Source organism: Solanum pennellii, chromosome 6 (genome assembly GCF_001406875.1).
Source record: "Solanum pennellii chromosome 6, SPENNV200".
NCBI lineage: Eukaryota > Viridiplantae > Streptophyta > Magnoliopsida > Solanales > Solanaceae > Solanum > Solanum pennellii.
In genome coordinates, this window is record NC_028642.1 from 55,416,002 (window position 1) to 55,435,237 (window position 19,236).

Here is a 19,236-nt window from a genome sequence, read left to right on the forward strand (position 1 = left end):
AATAAGTCAGAAAGTTTGCATATTCTCGTCAATTTTAAATTTTTTCTTTGAAAATATTAGCTTGGGTGTACATAATTGTTTTATTTGATAGCTTTAAAAAATTAAAAAGTTACAACTTTGTTGTTTTTATTATTATAATTAATGAGTATATAATTTAAATGGATCTCAACCATAGATAATTATAAGGTACACATGGCACGAAACTATAAAATCGTTGAATATTACTTGACCTAATTATACTTAACCGGATCTTTATCCCGTTTTATTAAGGTAAAAAATAATATTTCCAAATTTTCATTTGTAGTCATATTTTCTTTTTAAATTTGTTTCAAAGGAGAGTGTTTTCTTTTAAAAACTTTTTTGATAACTTTTAAATTGTAACTTTCTGTGTAACATATTTAAAAATTTAAAATATTTTTTTTTAATACATTCTACGTATTTTTAGTTTAAGGTTACAAAATTTAAAATATTATTTATTTTTTAATTTTTATACCTAATATAAATTAACTAACAAATTAAAACAGAGAAAGTAATAAAAAAATATATTGGACAATCATCATGTTTGCCTTTAATTTGTACACTCACGAATAAGTTATATTTTTCCTTTGTTATATTTCTTCAATATATTTGCTCTTTACATTCATATTTAAAATCATATTAGCCCTTATATTCTGAGAGAAAAAAAAAACTTTTTCTTACCATATTAAATCGTCGTGTCTTCAATATTTTTGGTATTGTAATTCAATTTTATTGATATTTTTTCTCGTTTACTTTAAAAAGACGCACTCACCTTTAGTATGTTAAATTTCACATCATACGTTAAGAAAATACCTATTTGTACAAATATCCTGAGCTAGTTAACCATAAAACTCTATGATCTTAATTGTAATCACCTGTTATTCTTATTTGGATGATTAATTAATAAACAATTCCTTTTTATTTCTCGTTAAATACTATGTATTACGTGATAACATTTAAACCATATTAAAAACTTGTAAGTTATCGTAATCGTTAAACGATAGTCTAACATTTCAGTAATGATTAAAGATAAACTCTTAAAATTAGACTAGAATCTCACGTTATCCTATAATAATAATATTCCAATGATTATTTTTTTTTATAAAAAATGACAAAATCTAAATAATAGCAGAAATATTTGCATAATAAAATGAACACAAGGACTATGGGCCAAATCAATACTTAGTGGCCCATTTGTTTTGCCATGGGCTTGTAAGTAAGCCCAAAAAAGTCCAGTAAGCAGCTGCTTGTTTGAAAGAAAACTAGGGTTTTGCAGTAATATAGATTCACCTTCCTCTTCTTCCAAACCCCCAACCCCCCGTCTGAAAGCAGCTCCAATCTCTCATTCTCAAGATGGCTGTCGGGTATCTCTCGTCTTCAACCCCGACTTGAAGCTTTTACTTTTTCTGTATCTTTTGATTCTAATGTTGTTACTTTGTTGTACAGTAAGAACAAGAGGATTTCAAAGGGAAAGAAGGGAGGAAAGAAGAAGGCGGCCGATCCATATGCTAAGAAGGATTGGTATGACATTAAGGCACCATCAGTTTTTGAAATCAAGAACGTTGGCAAAACCCTCGTCACTAGGACTCAGGGTACTAAGGTCGAAATCTCTCTTCATTTTCTACTTCTTTTTGCGCTTTTGTAATTATGTTTTTCTCTTCTTCTTTTTTTCCTTTGAATGTTTTCGATTAGTTTATAAATTCTCACATAATTGCTTTTTGATTCCAACAATTGTCAATCCAGATTAATTATCTAATACAATTACCCGGACTATTCTTTAGGGGTATGATATGGTTGTAATTTAAGATATGGAAATCTCAACACATATCTACACATTGAACTGTAAAGTGTTTGGTTGGGGAAGTAGATTATACAGGTTCTGAAATTTGATGACGGAACTCTGTTCTTCTGTTTCAATCTATATGAGCTAACATTTTGGATAAAGTTAAGATTGTTGTACTTCCAAAATATAGGAGTGGTAGGTTGGTAATTAGTGCAAAGTTTGTTTTTTTTTTATTAGGTGATTATCAGTGTGAAGGTAGTCCAGTTTATGATGAGTCCTCACAATATTGAATGCCTTTGAATCTAGTTAAAATGTTGCTTAAGGCATAGTTTTTCCCTGAAGTTTAGTGCAGGACATGATAGGTATTGCCTTTACTTAAGTGATGCCTTCTTGCTTATATTATGTTTCATGCCTTTGAGCTTATGGGCTATTTCAGAAAGAGAGGCACACCAAACAAGTTGCAGTTGAGAAACCTGTACATTGATTGTTAAGATAGCATTACGAATGAATGTAAAAGGATAGTGTAACAGTACTAGTCACTAAACACAGATAGAAACTTGAAACTGCATCGTTTCAACTGATTGAACTTTTTAATGCATCAACATGATTGCAAGGTTAGCATTATACTCATTTTTCTATATCTAAAATGCCATTCACACTTTACTAGCCACTTCTATACATTAATGGCAAGGATAAGCTAAGGGTAAATTAATGGAAAGAAAAAGGGGACACTGCTAACCTACTATAGTTGGGTAACATGTTAGGAAAATACCATGCGTGTAGGTATAGAGTCAAAGGCAGATACTTGGGATTCACATACCAGACCTACTAGTTTGAAATTGAAGTATGGTAATAATTATTTTTGTGCTATAGAACATATGTGGAGGATGTTAGTTTTCTTCCTTCAACTTTGATTGGTTAGTTCAGCAAACTGTTTTGTCAACTTTTTCAGTTTGTTTGTAGTTTAGATCTGTTTGTACGACTTTTAACTGCTGAACATACTCTTCAAAAATATATATCTTTGCCTATTATGGTCTATTCATTTTATTTTGAGGTCGAATATATCTCTAAGACCCATCTACCCCCCCTCCCCCTCCCTCTCCTCCCTCCTTTTTATACTAAGGTGGAAGCTTCATCTCTTAAATATTGAGTTATATGACTGCAAATCCAGTTTTACTTAAACAAGTGCATTTGTCCCATTGTGGCTCCAGATTGCTTCCGAAGGACTGAAGCACAGAGTTTTTGAAGTCAGTTTAGCTGATCTTCAGAAGGATGAGGATCAGGCTTTCAGGAAGATCCGCTTGAGAGCAGAAGATGTGCAAGGGAGGAATGTCCTCACAAACTTCCATGTATGATGATTCTTTTACGCTATAATTTCTTCACAAGACTGGAGTATAGCTATTTTTATGGATGGAATTTGACTTTATTTTGAGAAAAAAAAATAATTTTGTTGGCTATCTTCAGGGAATGGACTTCACAACAGACAAGTTGAGGTCTCTGGTGCGCAAGTGGCAGACTTTGATTGAGGCTCATGTGGATGTCAAGACTACAGATAGCTACACGCTTAGGATGTTCTGCATTGCTTTTACAAAGAAGCGTCCAAACCAACAGAAGCGTACATGTTATGCTCAGAGCAGCCAGATCCGTCAGGTTGGTGGTATTTTGTACTTGATGTCACTTATTTACTTATCTGAAAATATCTATGTGGCGGGTATAGTTTTGATTACTTATCAGCATGTTTGTCTTATTGTGTTAGATCCGTCGCAAAATGGTTGAGATCATGAGAAACCAAGCAAGTTCCTGTGACCTGAAGGAGTTGGTAGCAAAGTTCATCCCTGAATCAATTGGTAGAGAGATTGAGAAAGCTACTTCAAGCATTTTTCCACTCCAAAATGTTTATATTCGCAAAGTGAAGATCCTGAAGGCCCCTAAATTCGATCTTGGCAAGCTGATGGAGGTAAGTTTGGATTGTTTTCTGTTTCTACTCACTCACTACATTGGGCACCATTCATGGATGGTTTGAAAGTGCAATAAATTTATTTTTTTGCAACTACTAATGAGTTATCTTTTTGCAGGTGCATGGTGACTATTCAGAAGATGTTGGTGTGAAGTTGGATCGACCCGCTGAAGAAACAGTGGCTGAGGCAGAGACAGAGGTCCCTGGAGCTTAGACTTTGTTTCATTTTGGATTTCCTGTCTGAATATGGATTCTAGTCTTCTAAAATTTTGCATTTGTTTTAGTTGAGTTGTCACCTACCAAAATTTTGGATCTATTTATTTTGGTTATGCTTGATGTTAAACTATTCACAATTTAAGATATCGTTTTTCAGCTAAATCTTTTCATACACTATATTAGGACAGATGTGTATGCATTTATTCACATGCAGTAGCAACGATCCGAAAGGTTGAATCCTGTTTATGGAATCACTTTATTTCTAAAGTAGACGTGATCCTTCTTTTTGGATTAGTATAGTATGGTTTCAAAATAAATACACTTGTATTTTTTGAATTCTCCAAATATACAAGCATGTTGAATCGTGCAAAAATCATTACTTAAAAAGAGTCGCGATATTTTGATATATATGTTGCGATAAACTTGTTAATGCCAAGACTGCAAGTGAAACCATCAATTTTGTATTCATATTCGACCTTTACAAAATTTTTATAGACTCCTAACATTGGAGTATAGTACTTAATACTAATACTTAATTTAAAAGTAGATTTTACTTGTTATATGAAAAAAAAATTATTTTTCCTATTTATGCTCTAAATTAATTACTTAATTCTTATATCATTTTTCAACTGAATTAGTCATTATGTTTTTAAAAGAAGGTGCAAAATCCAAAATTGAGAAAGGAGAGTACATTTCAAAATATTAAAGGGTCCATTTAAAATTTTCAAGAATTTCGGGGTAGTGAAGTGCTTCTAGTTTGGAAAATGTTGGTAGAAAATAGAAATACATATAACCTTCCAAAAGAAGTGGGAAGTTCGGAGGATGTTATTGTAGACAGCCATGGAAGCTGAGAAGAGCGCAGAGTCGAACGAGAAATCGAAGAATAACAGAGACAAGAAGATGACAAGGAAAGAGGTAACATAAACTAACGTTTGCCCATTTCCCCAAAATCATCAATTTGTTTGTTAAAATTTAGTAAAACAAAACAATAGTTAACAGTTAAACCTACTTTGTTTATGAAGGCAGATATTAGAAAAGAAGAAGAAGGTGCAAGAGATAATCAAAGCTGCTGTTTCTCAGAAAGACCCTTTTTCTTCCTTCCCATCTTTTCGCCATTACAAGAAAAAGGGTTCGTTTTTTTTTATTTATTTTGTATCCATAAATTTATTATTTGGTGAATCCATAATCTGTTAAATCCTTCATATTCTGTTCTTACCTTTGTATTAGTGCAAAAAAAACGAGGCCCTTTTACCCTTTTTACACATATTCACTCATCTTCTTTCATAAAGGGAAGAACTTTAGTCATTAGGGTTGTGTTCAGTATCAAGGAAAATGTTTTCTACGAAAATAAGTATTTTCTTATGTTCGATGGTCAAGCAAAAAATATTATCCTAAAAGCATTTTTTATAGGATCTACCCGAGTACTATTGGAGGTGGCATAGGAGGGGGGACTTTTCCATACTTCCTTGGGGTTAGAACTTGAGACCTCTATCTATCCTATACCACTACCTTTATTGGTTATGTATAATGTTGTTTGCTGTTATACGTTATTCAATTTTTGTATGTGTAATGTATAGTTGATTTGATCATTAGATTTGTCTGTGTACTTGGACTCGGGATGCGGAGATAGCCTTTCGTCTCCAATAAAGCAGTATATTCAGAATCTCCTCAAGGTAGCAAAATGGCTAACTTATTCTGATTAGAGTTTTAGCTACAACTTCAAATCAATGATCGTAGGGATATTTCCTCTTTTCTGAAGGTATAGGCCTTTTACAGGTGAATATGGAGGCATCATATGGAACAGAGTGGCCTGTAGAAGAGAAGGTGAAGCGCAGGGAGATGGTTTCTTCTGAAGCTCGTTATATATTTGTGTATGAGATATCAAATGTGGAAGCCATGCTCAAATTATCAAAGAAAGAAAGGTGTAACGCAGACGGTATGGATGATAAAGGTCATCTTGTGGCTTTTGTACATTACCGCTTCACCATCGAGGAAGAAATTCCTGTTCTTTATGTGTATGAATTACAGCTTGAACATCGTGTTCAGGGGAAGGGGCTGGGAAAATTCTTAATGGTGCTTATTGAGCTGATTGCTCAGAAGGTGATGAACTAATCTTTGCTCATTCTAATAACAAATGTTTCTTTTTTCACTTTGATTCCTAACATGATGATGGTGGAGAGAAACTAAGTAATTAATTTGAAAACACTTAGCCACAGCAGCATTGCTGAAAATTTGTTAGTGCATTTCTTTAACTCGTGAATATGCTAGTCTTGCACTAGAGAGAAATGTTTGTCATGTTTGTGTGCTAATGAAAGCTTATCAATACTTTGCAGAGTAAAATGAGTGCCGTGGTGCTAACAGTTCAGAAGGCAAACATGATAGCAATGAACTTCTATCGGAATAAACTAAGGTGATCTATTGATATGTTATACTAGCAATTTGTGTGCATTTAGCATATATCATTTACATGTTTATGATGTTGAAATATCAATATAATAAGCTTAGGTGACTACAGCTTGAATATTAGTGGATAATGTTTTACTACTTCTGTAGAGAACTGTTATATTTGTCCTCTTTCTTTATGTATCCTCCATGTAGTAATAATCAAATTTACATACTGTTATCTGGTTCAACGGTAATTGGTTCCATTTGTATGATTACCCAAAAGTAATATCCTACTTAGTCTAACTATGTTTGTCATCTCTTGTCATAAGATGTGGCATATCATGCTAGAGTGCAGAAGCTGGCCAAAAATTATTGAAGCTACAGGAAATTTCTGTATTTTCAACTCTTGGTTATTGAAATGAAGATTATATTTATATTGAAGAGTTACCATAGAGCTATTTATGTTGTGTATTGGACATGCTTATATGTGCATTGGATGATTCAACAATTCAGCTCAAAATGTTGGAATTTAACTATATCAGGAGAATTTCTTTTGTAACCTGTCAAATATATACCATTAACATGTTACATAATCAACTTCCAGTTTACTCCTCAGCCTTTTCCTCTCCGTACTGAATAACATATGCTTAGCTCTAACTTGAAAAGTTTCTTGCAGCAAATTCTTTTTCAGCTGCTACATTACTGTCAAGATATATTTGCTTTTGTTCACTTGTTTATAATGACTAGCTGTTTCCAATAGCACTTACCCGTCAACCTCTGCAGGTACCTGATATCCACTATGTCACCCTCACAGGTAGATCGACAGTCTGCAATAGTTCAGTTTTCATCATAATTTGCCTAGGCTCTTTAAATCTTCTTGTTGCTATTGCAGATGGGGTTACAGACAAATTATGAGCTTCTTTGCAAGTCATTTGATTATGAAGCTAAAGCTGGATTACAGGTGTGCAGTCTTTATTTCCTTGTATCAAATAACGGAAGTCCTCTTTATACAAGGTGTTGATCGAAATAAGATTGACATCTCATGAGCACTCATGCTTTTCATCCATTTGGTTACTTGATCAATTGATAATGCTTCAATTCTGTCGTAGGAGTCTTATGCCAAAATTTTCTACAGAGTAGTTTCTTGATTTAAGAAGTTACCGGACATTGTTCTGTTGAAAACAACCTCTCTATCTCTAAGAGGTAGGGGTAAGGTCTGCGTACACTCTACCTTCCTAGGCCCCACTTGTGGGAATATACTGGGTATGTTATATTTGTTGTTGTACTAGATGAGTAGACGTTACAACAACATACTCAATATAGTCCCACAAAGTGGCGTCTGGGTACTAGATATTCTTGTGGATTAAATCTGAATGCATGCAAAACCACTGAATGACTCAGATGAAGCAAACAACAGTTCATCTCTTATTGGCGTTGTTATTGTGTCATATAAATGACAACTGGTTCATTTCTATGTAATCCATAGTATTCTCTTCTGTTTTTTTGCATACATATATGAAGTGCATAACATATAGGATTTCAGAATTACATACTAGAGAGTAGAAACACATAAATTATCTCCTCCTTTTCTCTAAAATCTTTATCTAATGAAGGAAGGTGAAGATAAATGACTGCAAGGTGATTCGGAGTCCGTTTGTGAAGCATCTTACAAAGTTTTTGCCTATGTCAGCTTGACGACGTTGATACCTGTGAAGAGGTAGCATAATGTGAATTATTTAATAGAAATTGCAGAGTAGTATCATGTTTTGGTTTTGTTATTGATCTAAGATTATTAGGTCTTGAGCATTTTTGTCAGACAACTACCCAATGTATTTGCCAGACAAGTTGTGTTATCACTACCTTTATGTGCATTATGTTTCTTTTTATATGCTCGTCTTTTGCTTCTTCCATACATTATGATACTTTTCTTAAACGCTTTTCCAGTATAGTCTTAATCGGAGACCAAAATAAAGCAGTTGCTGCGGGCATAAAAGCTCTATTGCCTAAAATATAAGCTGTTCCAACCTTATGTTTGTGCTATTGTCCGACCACCTTGTGCACACTTCAACTATTCTATCGTTCAAACTGGTATATCAGTAGACTTCGTCGATTGGTAAAATATTTATCGATAGTAATTCAATTGGTTGATTAGATTCTTAAATCAATTTATAATTTCGTTATTTCTTACTGTGAATCTCCTAAAACTACTTTTACATCAAAACTCAAAATACAAAACTTTTATCTTCAATACAATTTCTGTCAAATTAAAACTACTCACTCTTAAAGATCTAACCTTCTAAAAAGAGTACAATTATTGGGTTATGATTTGTTATTTGACCCATGCATACTTCAGGCGGAATAAGTCTTGACTCGTACATTAGTTTATCACTATCCAAATTTAATTCAACTCGTCTATTTATCATCCCGCATTAAACTGTCTTTAAAAAAAACAGATTTAAAGGAGTTAAATTAAATTAAAGGAAAGCCATAGATATTAGACACCTTTGGTAGGAGCCAAATATGGACAGCCTTTGCTTCAATAATAAAGCAGATTCTTCAATTCTCCACCATTACAGCAATGGTCCTAATTTTCTTCTTACACCTTAAATAACATCATCTTCCACTACATTTTCTTCTTCTTTAATCAACATAGTGTTCAACTTGTCTAACTTACACAATGGCCTACACAGATAATTCTAGTTCCCGGACACCATTGATCCCCAATTTTCTTTATAACACCGCGTCTTCATCATCATTCTCTTCATCTACAATTATTGCTAATAATACATTATCTCAACCATGTCATGAATCAATTGTCAAAAAGCCTGTTTTAGTTGCGGCACCAAAAGAGCCTTCACGTAAAATAGAAATGTTCTCACCTGCTTATTACGGTGCTTGTACTTTTGGTGGTGTTATGAGTTGTGGTCTCACTCACATGGCTGTTACACCCCTTGATCTTGTCAAGTGTAACATGCAGGTAACTTTAATCTACGCGTGATCTTATTATATGTATACATTTTGTGTAGAATTGTCTAGCAATGCGAAGAAAAATTTTGCCCCTTCTGTTTAACAAGTTAATAAGTAGAACAAGAGAATTAAATTACCAAATTAGGATTGAATTGTTGTTTGTTTGTTTAATTACGTCGATCATTAAGTTCACTGGACAAAGCTGTTACTTTGACAGTGTTAAATATATCTACACAATCGCGTAACTTGTAAGAGATATTGAATTGTATCCTGTAAGTATGAAAAATATCTTTATACGGTCAGTGTATATCCTTCTTTAAGGTTCTCAGATGTTAAGATGTCGTACATTGATATAGAGAGATGGAAATTTGGTCTCGTTATATGAACTTGGACAAACCTCCCCTCATTGAGCTAATTTTTGGGGTTGAGTTAGGCCCAGTGTCATATCTTTTAACATCAGATCCTTTCAGTCAGTTTGTTACTAATGTGATGAATGATGTTTGAATTGTTAGATCGATCCTGCAAAATACAAGAGCATTTCCTCTGGTTTTGGTGTTCTGCTTAAGGAGCAGGGTGCTAGAGGCTTCTTCAGGGGATGGGTGCCTACGTTGCTCGGTTACAGCGCTCAGGGAGCTTGCAAATATGGATTCTATGAATATTTCAAGAAGTATTACACAGACCTTGCTGGGCCTGAGAATGCTGCCAAGTACAAAACTTTGATTTTCCTTGCTGGTTCTGCTTCTGCTGAAGTTATTGCTGATGTTGCTCTCTGCCCATTTGAGGCTGTCAAAGTTCGCGTTCAGACTCAGCCTGGTTTTGCCAGAGGCTTGTCTGACGGACTTCCCAAATTCGTTAGGGCTGAGGGAGCCTCTGGGTAATTCCTTGTTATGTTGATAAATTCATCTCTTTTACAACATGTATTATTATTATTACATAGTTTGCTAATGCAAGATTCACTGTTTGATTTTTTTTATGTATACAGGCTGTATAAGGGGCTTGTTCCTCTCTGGGGACGACAGATTCCGTGTAAGTTTACATTCCATGAAATGTGCTAGTTTTGGCTCTATGTAGTACTTATTATTGTACATTGGGTTATTTATACAGACACCATGATGAAGTTTGCATCATTTGAAACAATTGTGGAACAACTCTACAAAAATGTCATCCCAACACCAAAAGACCAATGCAGTAAATCAACGCAGCTCGGTGTGAGCTTTGCTGGTGGATATTTAGCTGGTATTCTTTGTGCTATTGTGTCACACCCTGCTGATAACCTGGTTTCTTTCCTAAACAACGCCAAGGGCGCAACTGTTGGCGATGTGAGTTTAACATATTTTCTGTTCCTTGATACTAATTTGGCTGTACCTTTGAAAATCATTTTTAACGCGATTGTGTCTATTACAGGCTGTGAACAAGCTAGGTGTGATGGGTCTTTGTACTCGCGGTCTTCCTATTCGTATAGTCATGATTGGTACACTCACTGGAGCACAATGGGGTATCTATGACTCTTTCAAAGTTTTCGTTGGACTGTGAGTTTCTCCTCCCTTTCTTTCTCTCACAATTGTCTAATTTCAACGCGTGTTTGATATGACGAAAGTAAAAAAAAAAAAGACATGATGTTTACATACGTTGCTTCTCGCAGGCCAACGACTGGTGGTGCAGCTCCACCTGCCCCTGTCAAGTGAAGAAAAATGTAATAATTCCATCAAAAAAGTTTGAGCATTGGTAGCTAGGAAATTTTTGCATTTATTCAACTTTTTGTAGTAAGATCTGATTTTATTTTTGGGAGGATTAATTATATTATCCTCCAGGTGATGATTTTTAATTTGCAAAAATGTGTTAATTTCTTGTTTTCATATGATAATTTTAGTTAATAATTTTCGAATGTGAGAGGTTGGAGTTTGTTGGGACATAGGACAATACCTGGATGAAGCTGTATACAAAATTTGAGGAATATTAGTGGTGATTTGAACTGATTTGGAGTCGAAACTCAAAGCTGAAATCCATTGTAGCACTATATATCACTTGTATATATAGTGTATATCATAATTCGGGTTAGAATTCCAAGCTTCCAAGTAGTTTTCAATGGAGCTTTCAAATTTTGTTATTCACTTTCTAACTCCTCAATTATAAATTTTACAGCTAAACAATGGTCTTCAATCTTATTTAGATATAGATTAACAATACATGATAAAAAAGATTATTAACTACAAAAAAATTTAAGAAGGCATTAGCAATGAAGTTAATAACTAATTTCAGTTTAATGTTTTTTTATAGTGACCAAGTCTATCTCTTAAATTGATGTTCACCATTTTGAACTTTTGATTTTCGACCTTCAAGAACCCATTTTTTCTTAAACTTATGACATTCAGAATTTACTGATTTAAGTAATCTAAATTTAGGGCTATACCTATCATATCTCTCGAGAGCCTAATGTATATATATAAAATTGTATATTGGTTTAATATATTTTGGTGGTATTATATTATATAATATACTAGATACGAAAAGATTATTTAACGGGTCTAATATTACGATTTTAAGTTGTATTTATATGTTATTTAATCATATTCTTAAATAATAAATTAATTTTCAATATTTTACGTAAATAAATTAAAGAGTATAATGAACATTAGACTTTGAAGTACTCTTTTTATTTCTATAAAATTAAAAAATAACTTATAACTTATATAAGTTATCGTGACTAATATTAAAAGAATATGTAATCTAATGTTCATTTTAACATCATGTTAGACACTAACATTAAATTAAATTATAATATATTTTGGAATAAATATGTCTTCTTCTTTAATTTTATGTACTCGACTGAATAAAAAAAAGGTAAACCTCAAGCATGTTCTAATTTGGTGGATGTAGATATAATTAATTGAAATGACATGTTTATGTGGTTATTATAACTATCTATAAGCATTTATAATCACGCACGCAAAGCTTTTTTTTCAAAATTTGAACAAAAAATGTAGAAGTGTTTAGGTATTCCATCGAAACAAGTCGTAGTTTGTATATCAAAATAAAATTTAGTGACAAGTTTAATTGACTATAAATATCTAAAGCCAAGTCATAAATTTATTGTATTAAAAATTATTCAAAAAAATTTATATCCAACTTGCACAACTACAGCTTCATTCAATTAATTTTTTTATATCAAAATAACAAGAAATCGAATAAAATTATATTTATTTTGTCTATTTTAAAGATAAAAATATTTTTTGTAATTATAATTTTACCTTTTTAGTATGATAAAAATTTGTTTTACTTTTTTTGAATCATGGTAATATGATTCATACTTAAAATATTTGTGTCATTTATGTCTCTAGTGAAAGATATTACATGTAGTTTCAAAGCATAAGTTATGTTTGTATATTTTCTGTCTTGATTCAATTGATAAATCTTTTAATAATCTTCTTCTTTTATGAACTACAGCTACATATAAAATAATTTTGAAATTTAAATTTGTCATATAGCATGTTCATGAAAGATAATAATATTTTGAAAATAAGATAATTTACTTAAAAAGAAATAAATCCCCCTTCTTATTTGAGACAAGAAGATAGTAATATTTACAATTAATTGATAATTTATCAAATTTGCATTCTAATGTTTAAATTTCTTTTTTATTTTAAAATTTGAGTTCTAAAATTGCCAAAAAGATAAATTCTATAGTTAAAAACATTTTTAAAATTGTACTATTGTAAAAACTAACTTGATTTTATATTTTGAAGACTAAATATAGGGCATGTAAAAAAAAATATATTGAAGATTGAAAAATAAACGGGGTGCATAATATATGAATGAACTTAATAATTGTTGAGAATTTAAAATTTATAATAGATAGTAAATTTATAATGACATAAGAGAATGGACTCACATTATTACACGTGTTTAAAGGCTATTGATGAGGAAATAAGACAAGACTAAGTACATAGTACAATTGATTTTTCTCATTGTACAACTCTTCATAGCGATAATCGTCCTACCATGGCTTTTCTCTCTCTCTATATATATATATACTCTATTCTTTTAGTATATCACAAAAAGAATACTCCCTTCATTCACTTTTACTTCTATAATGTATGTATCAGATTTCTATAATTAGAAACAGTTTACTCCCTTCAATCGCTTTTACTTTTTCATATACTGAAAGTAGATGTTAACTTTAGTTCCTAATTTACTCCTATTATTAATTACCACAATCATTTCTCAGAGCATTTTTCAAAACATTGAACTAATTATATTTAAAATGTGATATATAATAAAATTATAATTCTATATATTGCTCCTTAAAGAGTGTGTCATCTGTCAAGTCAAACACTATAAGTAAAAATGGACTCACAAAGCGACTTTGAAATTCTCTTTTTACGTCTATTAATGAAATTGAATTGTAATTATACAAATATCTAAAATTTATCATAATTCATTAATTTTAAATTATTTTTATTAAAAAAATTATATCAAATCAAATAATATCACATTTCATATCAAAACCAGTGAGTCCGCCTCAAATATTGAAAATAAGTCTAAAGCCTTTGATTTTGGTACCACATGTTTCTTATGTGTTCTTTATTCAATTTAGAATTTAGTATCAATGTTAATGACTTGAGATTTGAATCTTTTTATGGAAATTATTATTACATCCGTTAGCTTTTACTTCTTTCTATTTTAAAATGAACTTTCACATTTATTTGTCATTTTTAATATATCAAAAGAAAATTATATTTTATTTTAACAATAATTATTTATTTTCAAATTATTTTTTAAAATCTAATATTTAACGCTAAATAATAAGGATGATATGATAAAATAGTCTCAACTTACTATAATCATATAATATGATAAAATAGTCATGACAATCATTATTTGATGTTAAATGAAATCAATATTTATATGTGTTTCATAAATGAAATTAATAACACGTCTCAAATACTTTTTCTTTCTCAAATATTATTCTATTTATTTGCTTTATGCATCCAGTTCATTAATCCCGACTAATTAAGAGATTTAACAAGCTTAGAAGTCTAAATTAAAAACAAATAAATTATGAACCAAGTATTAGAGCCGTATCTACCAAAAAAAAATAAAAAAAAATAGAACAGTCGAAGGGTGTTTTAAGCAAATACATTTTAGTACCATAAATATTATATGTTGTTCAAAGTATTTCAAGAATTTTTTATCAAACTGAATCATTATCTAAAGTAATTTATCAAAATAATATATTTTTCTAAAATTTTACAAAACTAGTATAAACGTATTTTAAAGTAACGTTTTAGGGTATATTTCATTTTTTAAAAACTAACAGCGTTAGGTTGATATACGTTACTGTAAGTAACGTTTTACTCCTAAAACGTTATTGTGAGTAACACTTTAGGAGTAAAACGTTACTATGAGTAACGTATAACAATCTAACGCCGTCAACTTTTAAAAAATAAAATATATCCTAAAATGTTACTGTGAAATACGTTTATACTAGTTTGGTAAAATTTTAAAAAAATGTATTATTTTGGTAAATTACTTTATATAATGGCTTAGTTTGGTCAAAACCTCGTATTTCAAATACTGAGGATATTTTTTTGTGAAAAATCATAAGTTAAACCGTGTGTACAAAGTGAATTAGTCGTACTAAGCAATTTTTGGGTTTAATTACTCATTGTTAATAGTAATATAGTATAGTCAACAAAATATACTCATATTCGATCTCTTCTGTGCATGGATGGTGGATAAATTCTGAGTTCAAAGGAAACATATTTAAAGTTGGATATCTACATCTTTGGCATAATATTTTTTTTGTTTTATTTTGATAACAGGGCACTTGTACACACAACACTGACCTAATGAAGGTTACAAAAGAGTCAAAAATTCTCTATGTTTATTACTGTTTGGCTCAATGATGACATTGTCGTTAATACTTTGGCTTGAAGATATTCTTATCGTGAATATTTTGGTTTAAAAATGTCTCTATAGGTGCTAAATGGGTTGAAAATGTCCCTTTCTGAATAAATAAGTTACCTCTTTCTTTTGAAATTAATTTAATAAATAAAATTTAGGAATTCTTTCACCTTTTCAATCTCATTTTATCAATTAAAATAGAATAATTTCATATACGCTTTCGACGAATAAAATATGTCACATATTTAAAAATATAGTATGTTCATCATTAATTTTAAGTCATATAACGATGAAAAAAAATTATTTTTTTCTGAATTATAGTAGGATAAACATTTTCTAATTTAAAAAGATATTATTAGAAAAATTACGTGTCAAAAAGAATATAAATAATATGTTTATTTTGAGAATGAACATTTTTATCACTAAATAACAATAAAGACATGTTTGGACCAAAATATTAACTGTTAAGACATTTATGAATTAGATGTTGACGAGGCTATTTTTAAATTAACCAAAAAAATATTTTTATTCATTTCACATAGTATTGAAGACATTTTTAACCCTCTTTCCTTACAAAAAATATATTTTCCTAATAATTATAGGAGGCGTGCTCGATAGAGATTATTCAAAAGCAAAGTCCTAGCAGTAGCTAATTAAGCAGAAATCACTATTAATTAATTTTTATTCCCTTTATATTATATAGTCAGAGCAATTATTTACACAAAATGAGCTGGAAAAACATGCTTAATACCAAAAAGGAAGTAACGTTCGTGCATGATTTTCGTTTACTGGTCAAGAAACCCAATATTCGTTTTTACATCAATAATTAAAAATATTATCTATTTTTGGCATACATTTTATAGAACAGCTAAGATCCAAAATAAACCAACTCATTAAATATTGTGTTCCAAAACTTTTTAGGTACACAAACGGATGGTCAGAGATAAAAAAAATTTAACTAAAAAATATATAAAACGAAAAAATTGCATTGTATATATAAAATTAGAATAATTTTTAATTGACTTCTTCTTTATTTTTTGAATCTTCACAATGAAAATCTTGATCCTATCTCATACCTTACGGACAGCGGTGTAAAATAATATTAACACTAGGTTTTATATATATATAATGTAAATTTCTATTATGCTAAGCACAATAAATAGTAACATAAGTTTTAAAAAAAATATAAATCATATGTTAAATTATACAATGTAAAAGGTTTTCCAGGCTTTTATCACACGAGCTACATGACTTGGAAAGGTAAAAAAAATGAACTGTATTATTCTTAAGAAACTTTTGGTAAGATTCTCCTAATTCCTTTACTAGATGTGACATAAAGAAAGAAACTTTTACATTAGCCAAAAAAATAAAAAAATTAACACGTGTCAAAGATTACTAAGGAAAAACGATGAATCAAAATTTAATTAAATATCTTTCTTCACTGCTTTGGCATTATATCATGCAGTTTTTGCATAAAATGTTTTTTGCTATTAATTTCTCCCCTAAAATGGTAATTAAAAGAAAATGACAAAATAATTGGTCTCTCATTTTTCCCTTTTAAGTAGGTTTAAATTTAAAACAGGGTCTTTAGTATTGTCTGAGTAATTTTGAATTTTTGAAATTTGTCAAAAGAGGATATATTTGATCTCCGTCAAATATTTTTAATTTTGTTTGTTAGACTTAATTGGTGAGAATAGAAATTCGTAACGAAATTCATATTCAGTGTCATCGAGGGGGATGAAGTAAGAACAAATTAAATATTTTTATTTTAAAAAAAACGAAGGGGTCGGGGGTTGGAGGTGTTACGATGAGAGGAAGGATGATGTTGGAGTAAGAAAAATATTTTATATTTTATTTTATAAAAAATATATTATTTTTTTTGAGATATAATTTATGAAACTTTAATTTTAACTAAAATTAATAATTTATTTAATTTTTGTTTTGAAATGTTTTGTCTGTGTGAGTGTGATTTGATATATTCTTTTGAATAAAGGAGAAAGTGTATTACACATTATGATGAAAGTGTTATAAAAGAGCCAGCATTAAGAAAGATTAATAAGCGATAATTTACATATGAAACTCACATTTTCAGTAATTTAGATATCAAACTAACAAAAAAAATAATTTAAATATATTTTTAAAAACTATTGTTATAATATCTATCTCCACATTTTTTTTCTAATTTTCAAATATAATAGCATTAAAAAAGATCATTTCTGATAAAACCGTATTTATTTTCGAGTTTTTGAGTGGGAACCGGGTATCCTAGCCAACCAGATTACAACGGATTATTGCAACCAAAAGCAGTAAAAGTCCAACTTCTTTTCTGACTAATTAATGAATAATTTCTACTTTCCTTTATCAATTTTTCTTAGATTGAAGAAAATGACATTTGATGTCTTTATCCATTGGGTCTCAAACCTGAATTTCAAATGAACAATTCACTAAGGTACATTTTTAACCTACTTACGTAAGTGATATATATAAACATCAAGTCAACAAAGAACCAAACGAAATAATTCATTTTAAAAAGAAATAATTATTTATTTAAATTATTATAATTTATCTTTATACTGCGCGTTCAACTGAATCCATTATTATCTTAATTTTTGTAACAACGGAATATGTTTCTATATCATTAAAGTATTGAAAATGGTACAAAATTACCCTTCATCCACCTATCGGCTCCAAAATGCCCTTTTCATCCACTTATTGGCTTCAAAATACCCTTGTCATCCACCTTTGTGTTCAAAATTGACCACTTTTTAATTGTTTTGAAATTAAACTTTTTAAATATTTTTTAAAATACTTGGCGTTCAATTATTTATTTTTATTATAATTTATTAATGTAATTTATAAACCAACCCACTACCCACTCATTACTAACTAAACCTCACCCAATTAATAATTCAATTATAATATAAAAATCGTCATAAATACTACTAAAACACGATGAAATTATAGATTTATGAAAATGACATTCAAAATTATTCGAGTCCGAATTGGAGCCCCAATTAAATTTAGGTTGAGCCGCTTATTTAGGAGGACACTTTCTTTTAAAATAGAATTAGAAATTTATGATTAAAGGTAAAGAAGTAATACATCCCGAATCGATTCATGCACTTTTTTTTTTAAATATAATTTTATAAATATTTATGATTTATTTTAAAACTTTAATATATTATTTTGAAATAAAAGTTACCTACGAAGTAACATCACATAATTGAGACGTAAGAATAATTAAGATGAACATAGTCAGACTTTAAAGTTTATTGGTGATTTTTATTTAGACACTTGAATGTATGATAATTTACTTCTGTAATTTTTAAAAACACTCAATTGGCAGTAGCTTGCATTAATAATGTGAAGGGTTCATTAATTTAGAGGGATTTAATTATTAATGGGGTGAGTAGTGGATTCATTTATAAATTATACTAATAAGTTAAATTATAACATATAGTTGAGCGCCACGTATTTTAAAAAATATTTAAATAGTTTAAATATAAAACCGTTAAATAAGTGGGCAATTTTGAACCAAAAGGTGGATGACAAGGGTATTTTGGACCCAATAGGTGGGTGGGAAGGGTATTTTGGAGCCAATAGGTGGATGGAGGGTAATTTTGTACCATTTCCAATACTTTGGGGGTATTTTAGGCCCTTTTCCGTATTTCCTTTTGTACTAATTGAATTTTGATTAGAAAGAGTGGAATATTCGATGAAAGTAGGTGGGTTTTTGGAAACTGTATAAATGATTAAAAGAAGTTCAGAAAAAAAAAATTAGAAGAAAAGGGAAAGGATGGTGTGTTTACTATGGGTCAATTATATGTATCTGTCATCCAGCTTCTAACTTTGACACTAGATATCATTTATTATTTGATTTAATAGGTGTCAAAATGAGTAAATCTAAATGAAATTGAGAATTCAAAATAGATTAAGTTAGTAAATAAGTCACTAATTCTTTTATTCAAATTTTCAAATTTTTAAAAATGTCTTTTTTAACTAAATG

The 19,236-nt window shown here is 30.2% G+C and overlaps 3 protein-coding genes across 7 annotated transcripts; all 3 read left to right on the forward strand.

Annotated features, from left to right (window-relative positions):
- The first annotated feature begins 1,249 nt into the window (after positions 1-1,249).
- Positions 1,250-4,136, forward strand: LOC107023628 (40S ribosomal protein S3a-like). The gene is made up of 6 exons (XM_015224379.2): positions 1,250-1,382; positions 1,465-1,618; positions 3,013-3,150; positions 3,266-3,451; positions 3,558-3,758; positions 3,877-4,136. The coding sequence occupies exons 1-6, from the start codon at positions 1,372-1,374 to the stop codon at positions 3,970-3,972; spliced, it is 786 nt and encodes a 261-aa protein (XP_015079865.1). The 5' UTR covers positions 1,250-1,371; the 3' UTR covers positions 3,973-4,136.
- Positions 4,137-4,729: 593 nt separating this feature from the next.
- LOC107021749 (N-alpha-acetyltransferase 40) lies at positions 4,730-9,964 on the forward strand. 5 transcript variants are annotated; one of them, XM_027917390.1, is made up of 9 exons: positions 4,730-4,889; positions 5,001-5,103; positions 5,568-5,647; positions 5,751-6,074; positions 6,308-6,384; positions 7,143-7,173; positions 7,252-7,320; positions 7,977-8,076; positions 9,839-9,964. In XM_027917390.1, exons 1-8 carry the CDS (start codon positions 4,815-4,817, stop codon positions 8,052-8,054), a joined length of 837 nt encoding a protein of 278 aa, XP_027773191.1. In that variant the 5' UTR covers positions 4,730-4,814; the 3' UTR covers positions 8,055-8,076; positions 9,839-9,964. The 5 variants fall into 5 exon arrangements, 3 of the variants coding, with proteins under 3 accessions (XP_027773191.1, XP_027773190.1, XP_015077942.1); XR_003578726.1 differs by having other exon boundaries at positions 4,735-4,889; positions 7,973-8,076; positions 9,839-9,857; XM_027917389.1 differs by lacking the exon at positions 9,839-9,964 and having other exon boundaries at positions 4,732-4,889; positions 7,977-8,245.
- Positions 8,934-11,437, forward strand: LOC107022565 (mitochondrial phosphate carrier protein 3, mitochondrial-like). Its single transcript, XM_015223152.2, has 6 exons — positions 8,934-9,336; positions 9,839-10,200; positions 10,309-10,352; positions 10,431-10,645; positions 10,731-10,855; positions 10,969-11,437. Exons 1-6 carry the CDS (start codon positions 9,037-9,039, stop codon positions 11,009-11,011), a joined length of 1,089 nt encoding a protein of 362 aa, XP_015078638.1. The 5' UTR covers positions 8,934-9,036; the 3' UTR covers positions 11,012-11,437.
- Positions 11,438-19,236: the final 7,799 nt, after the last annotated feature.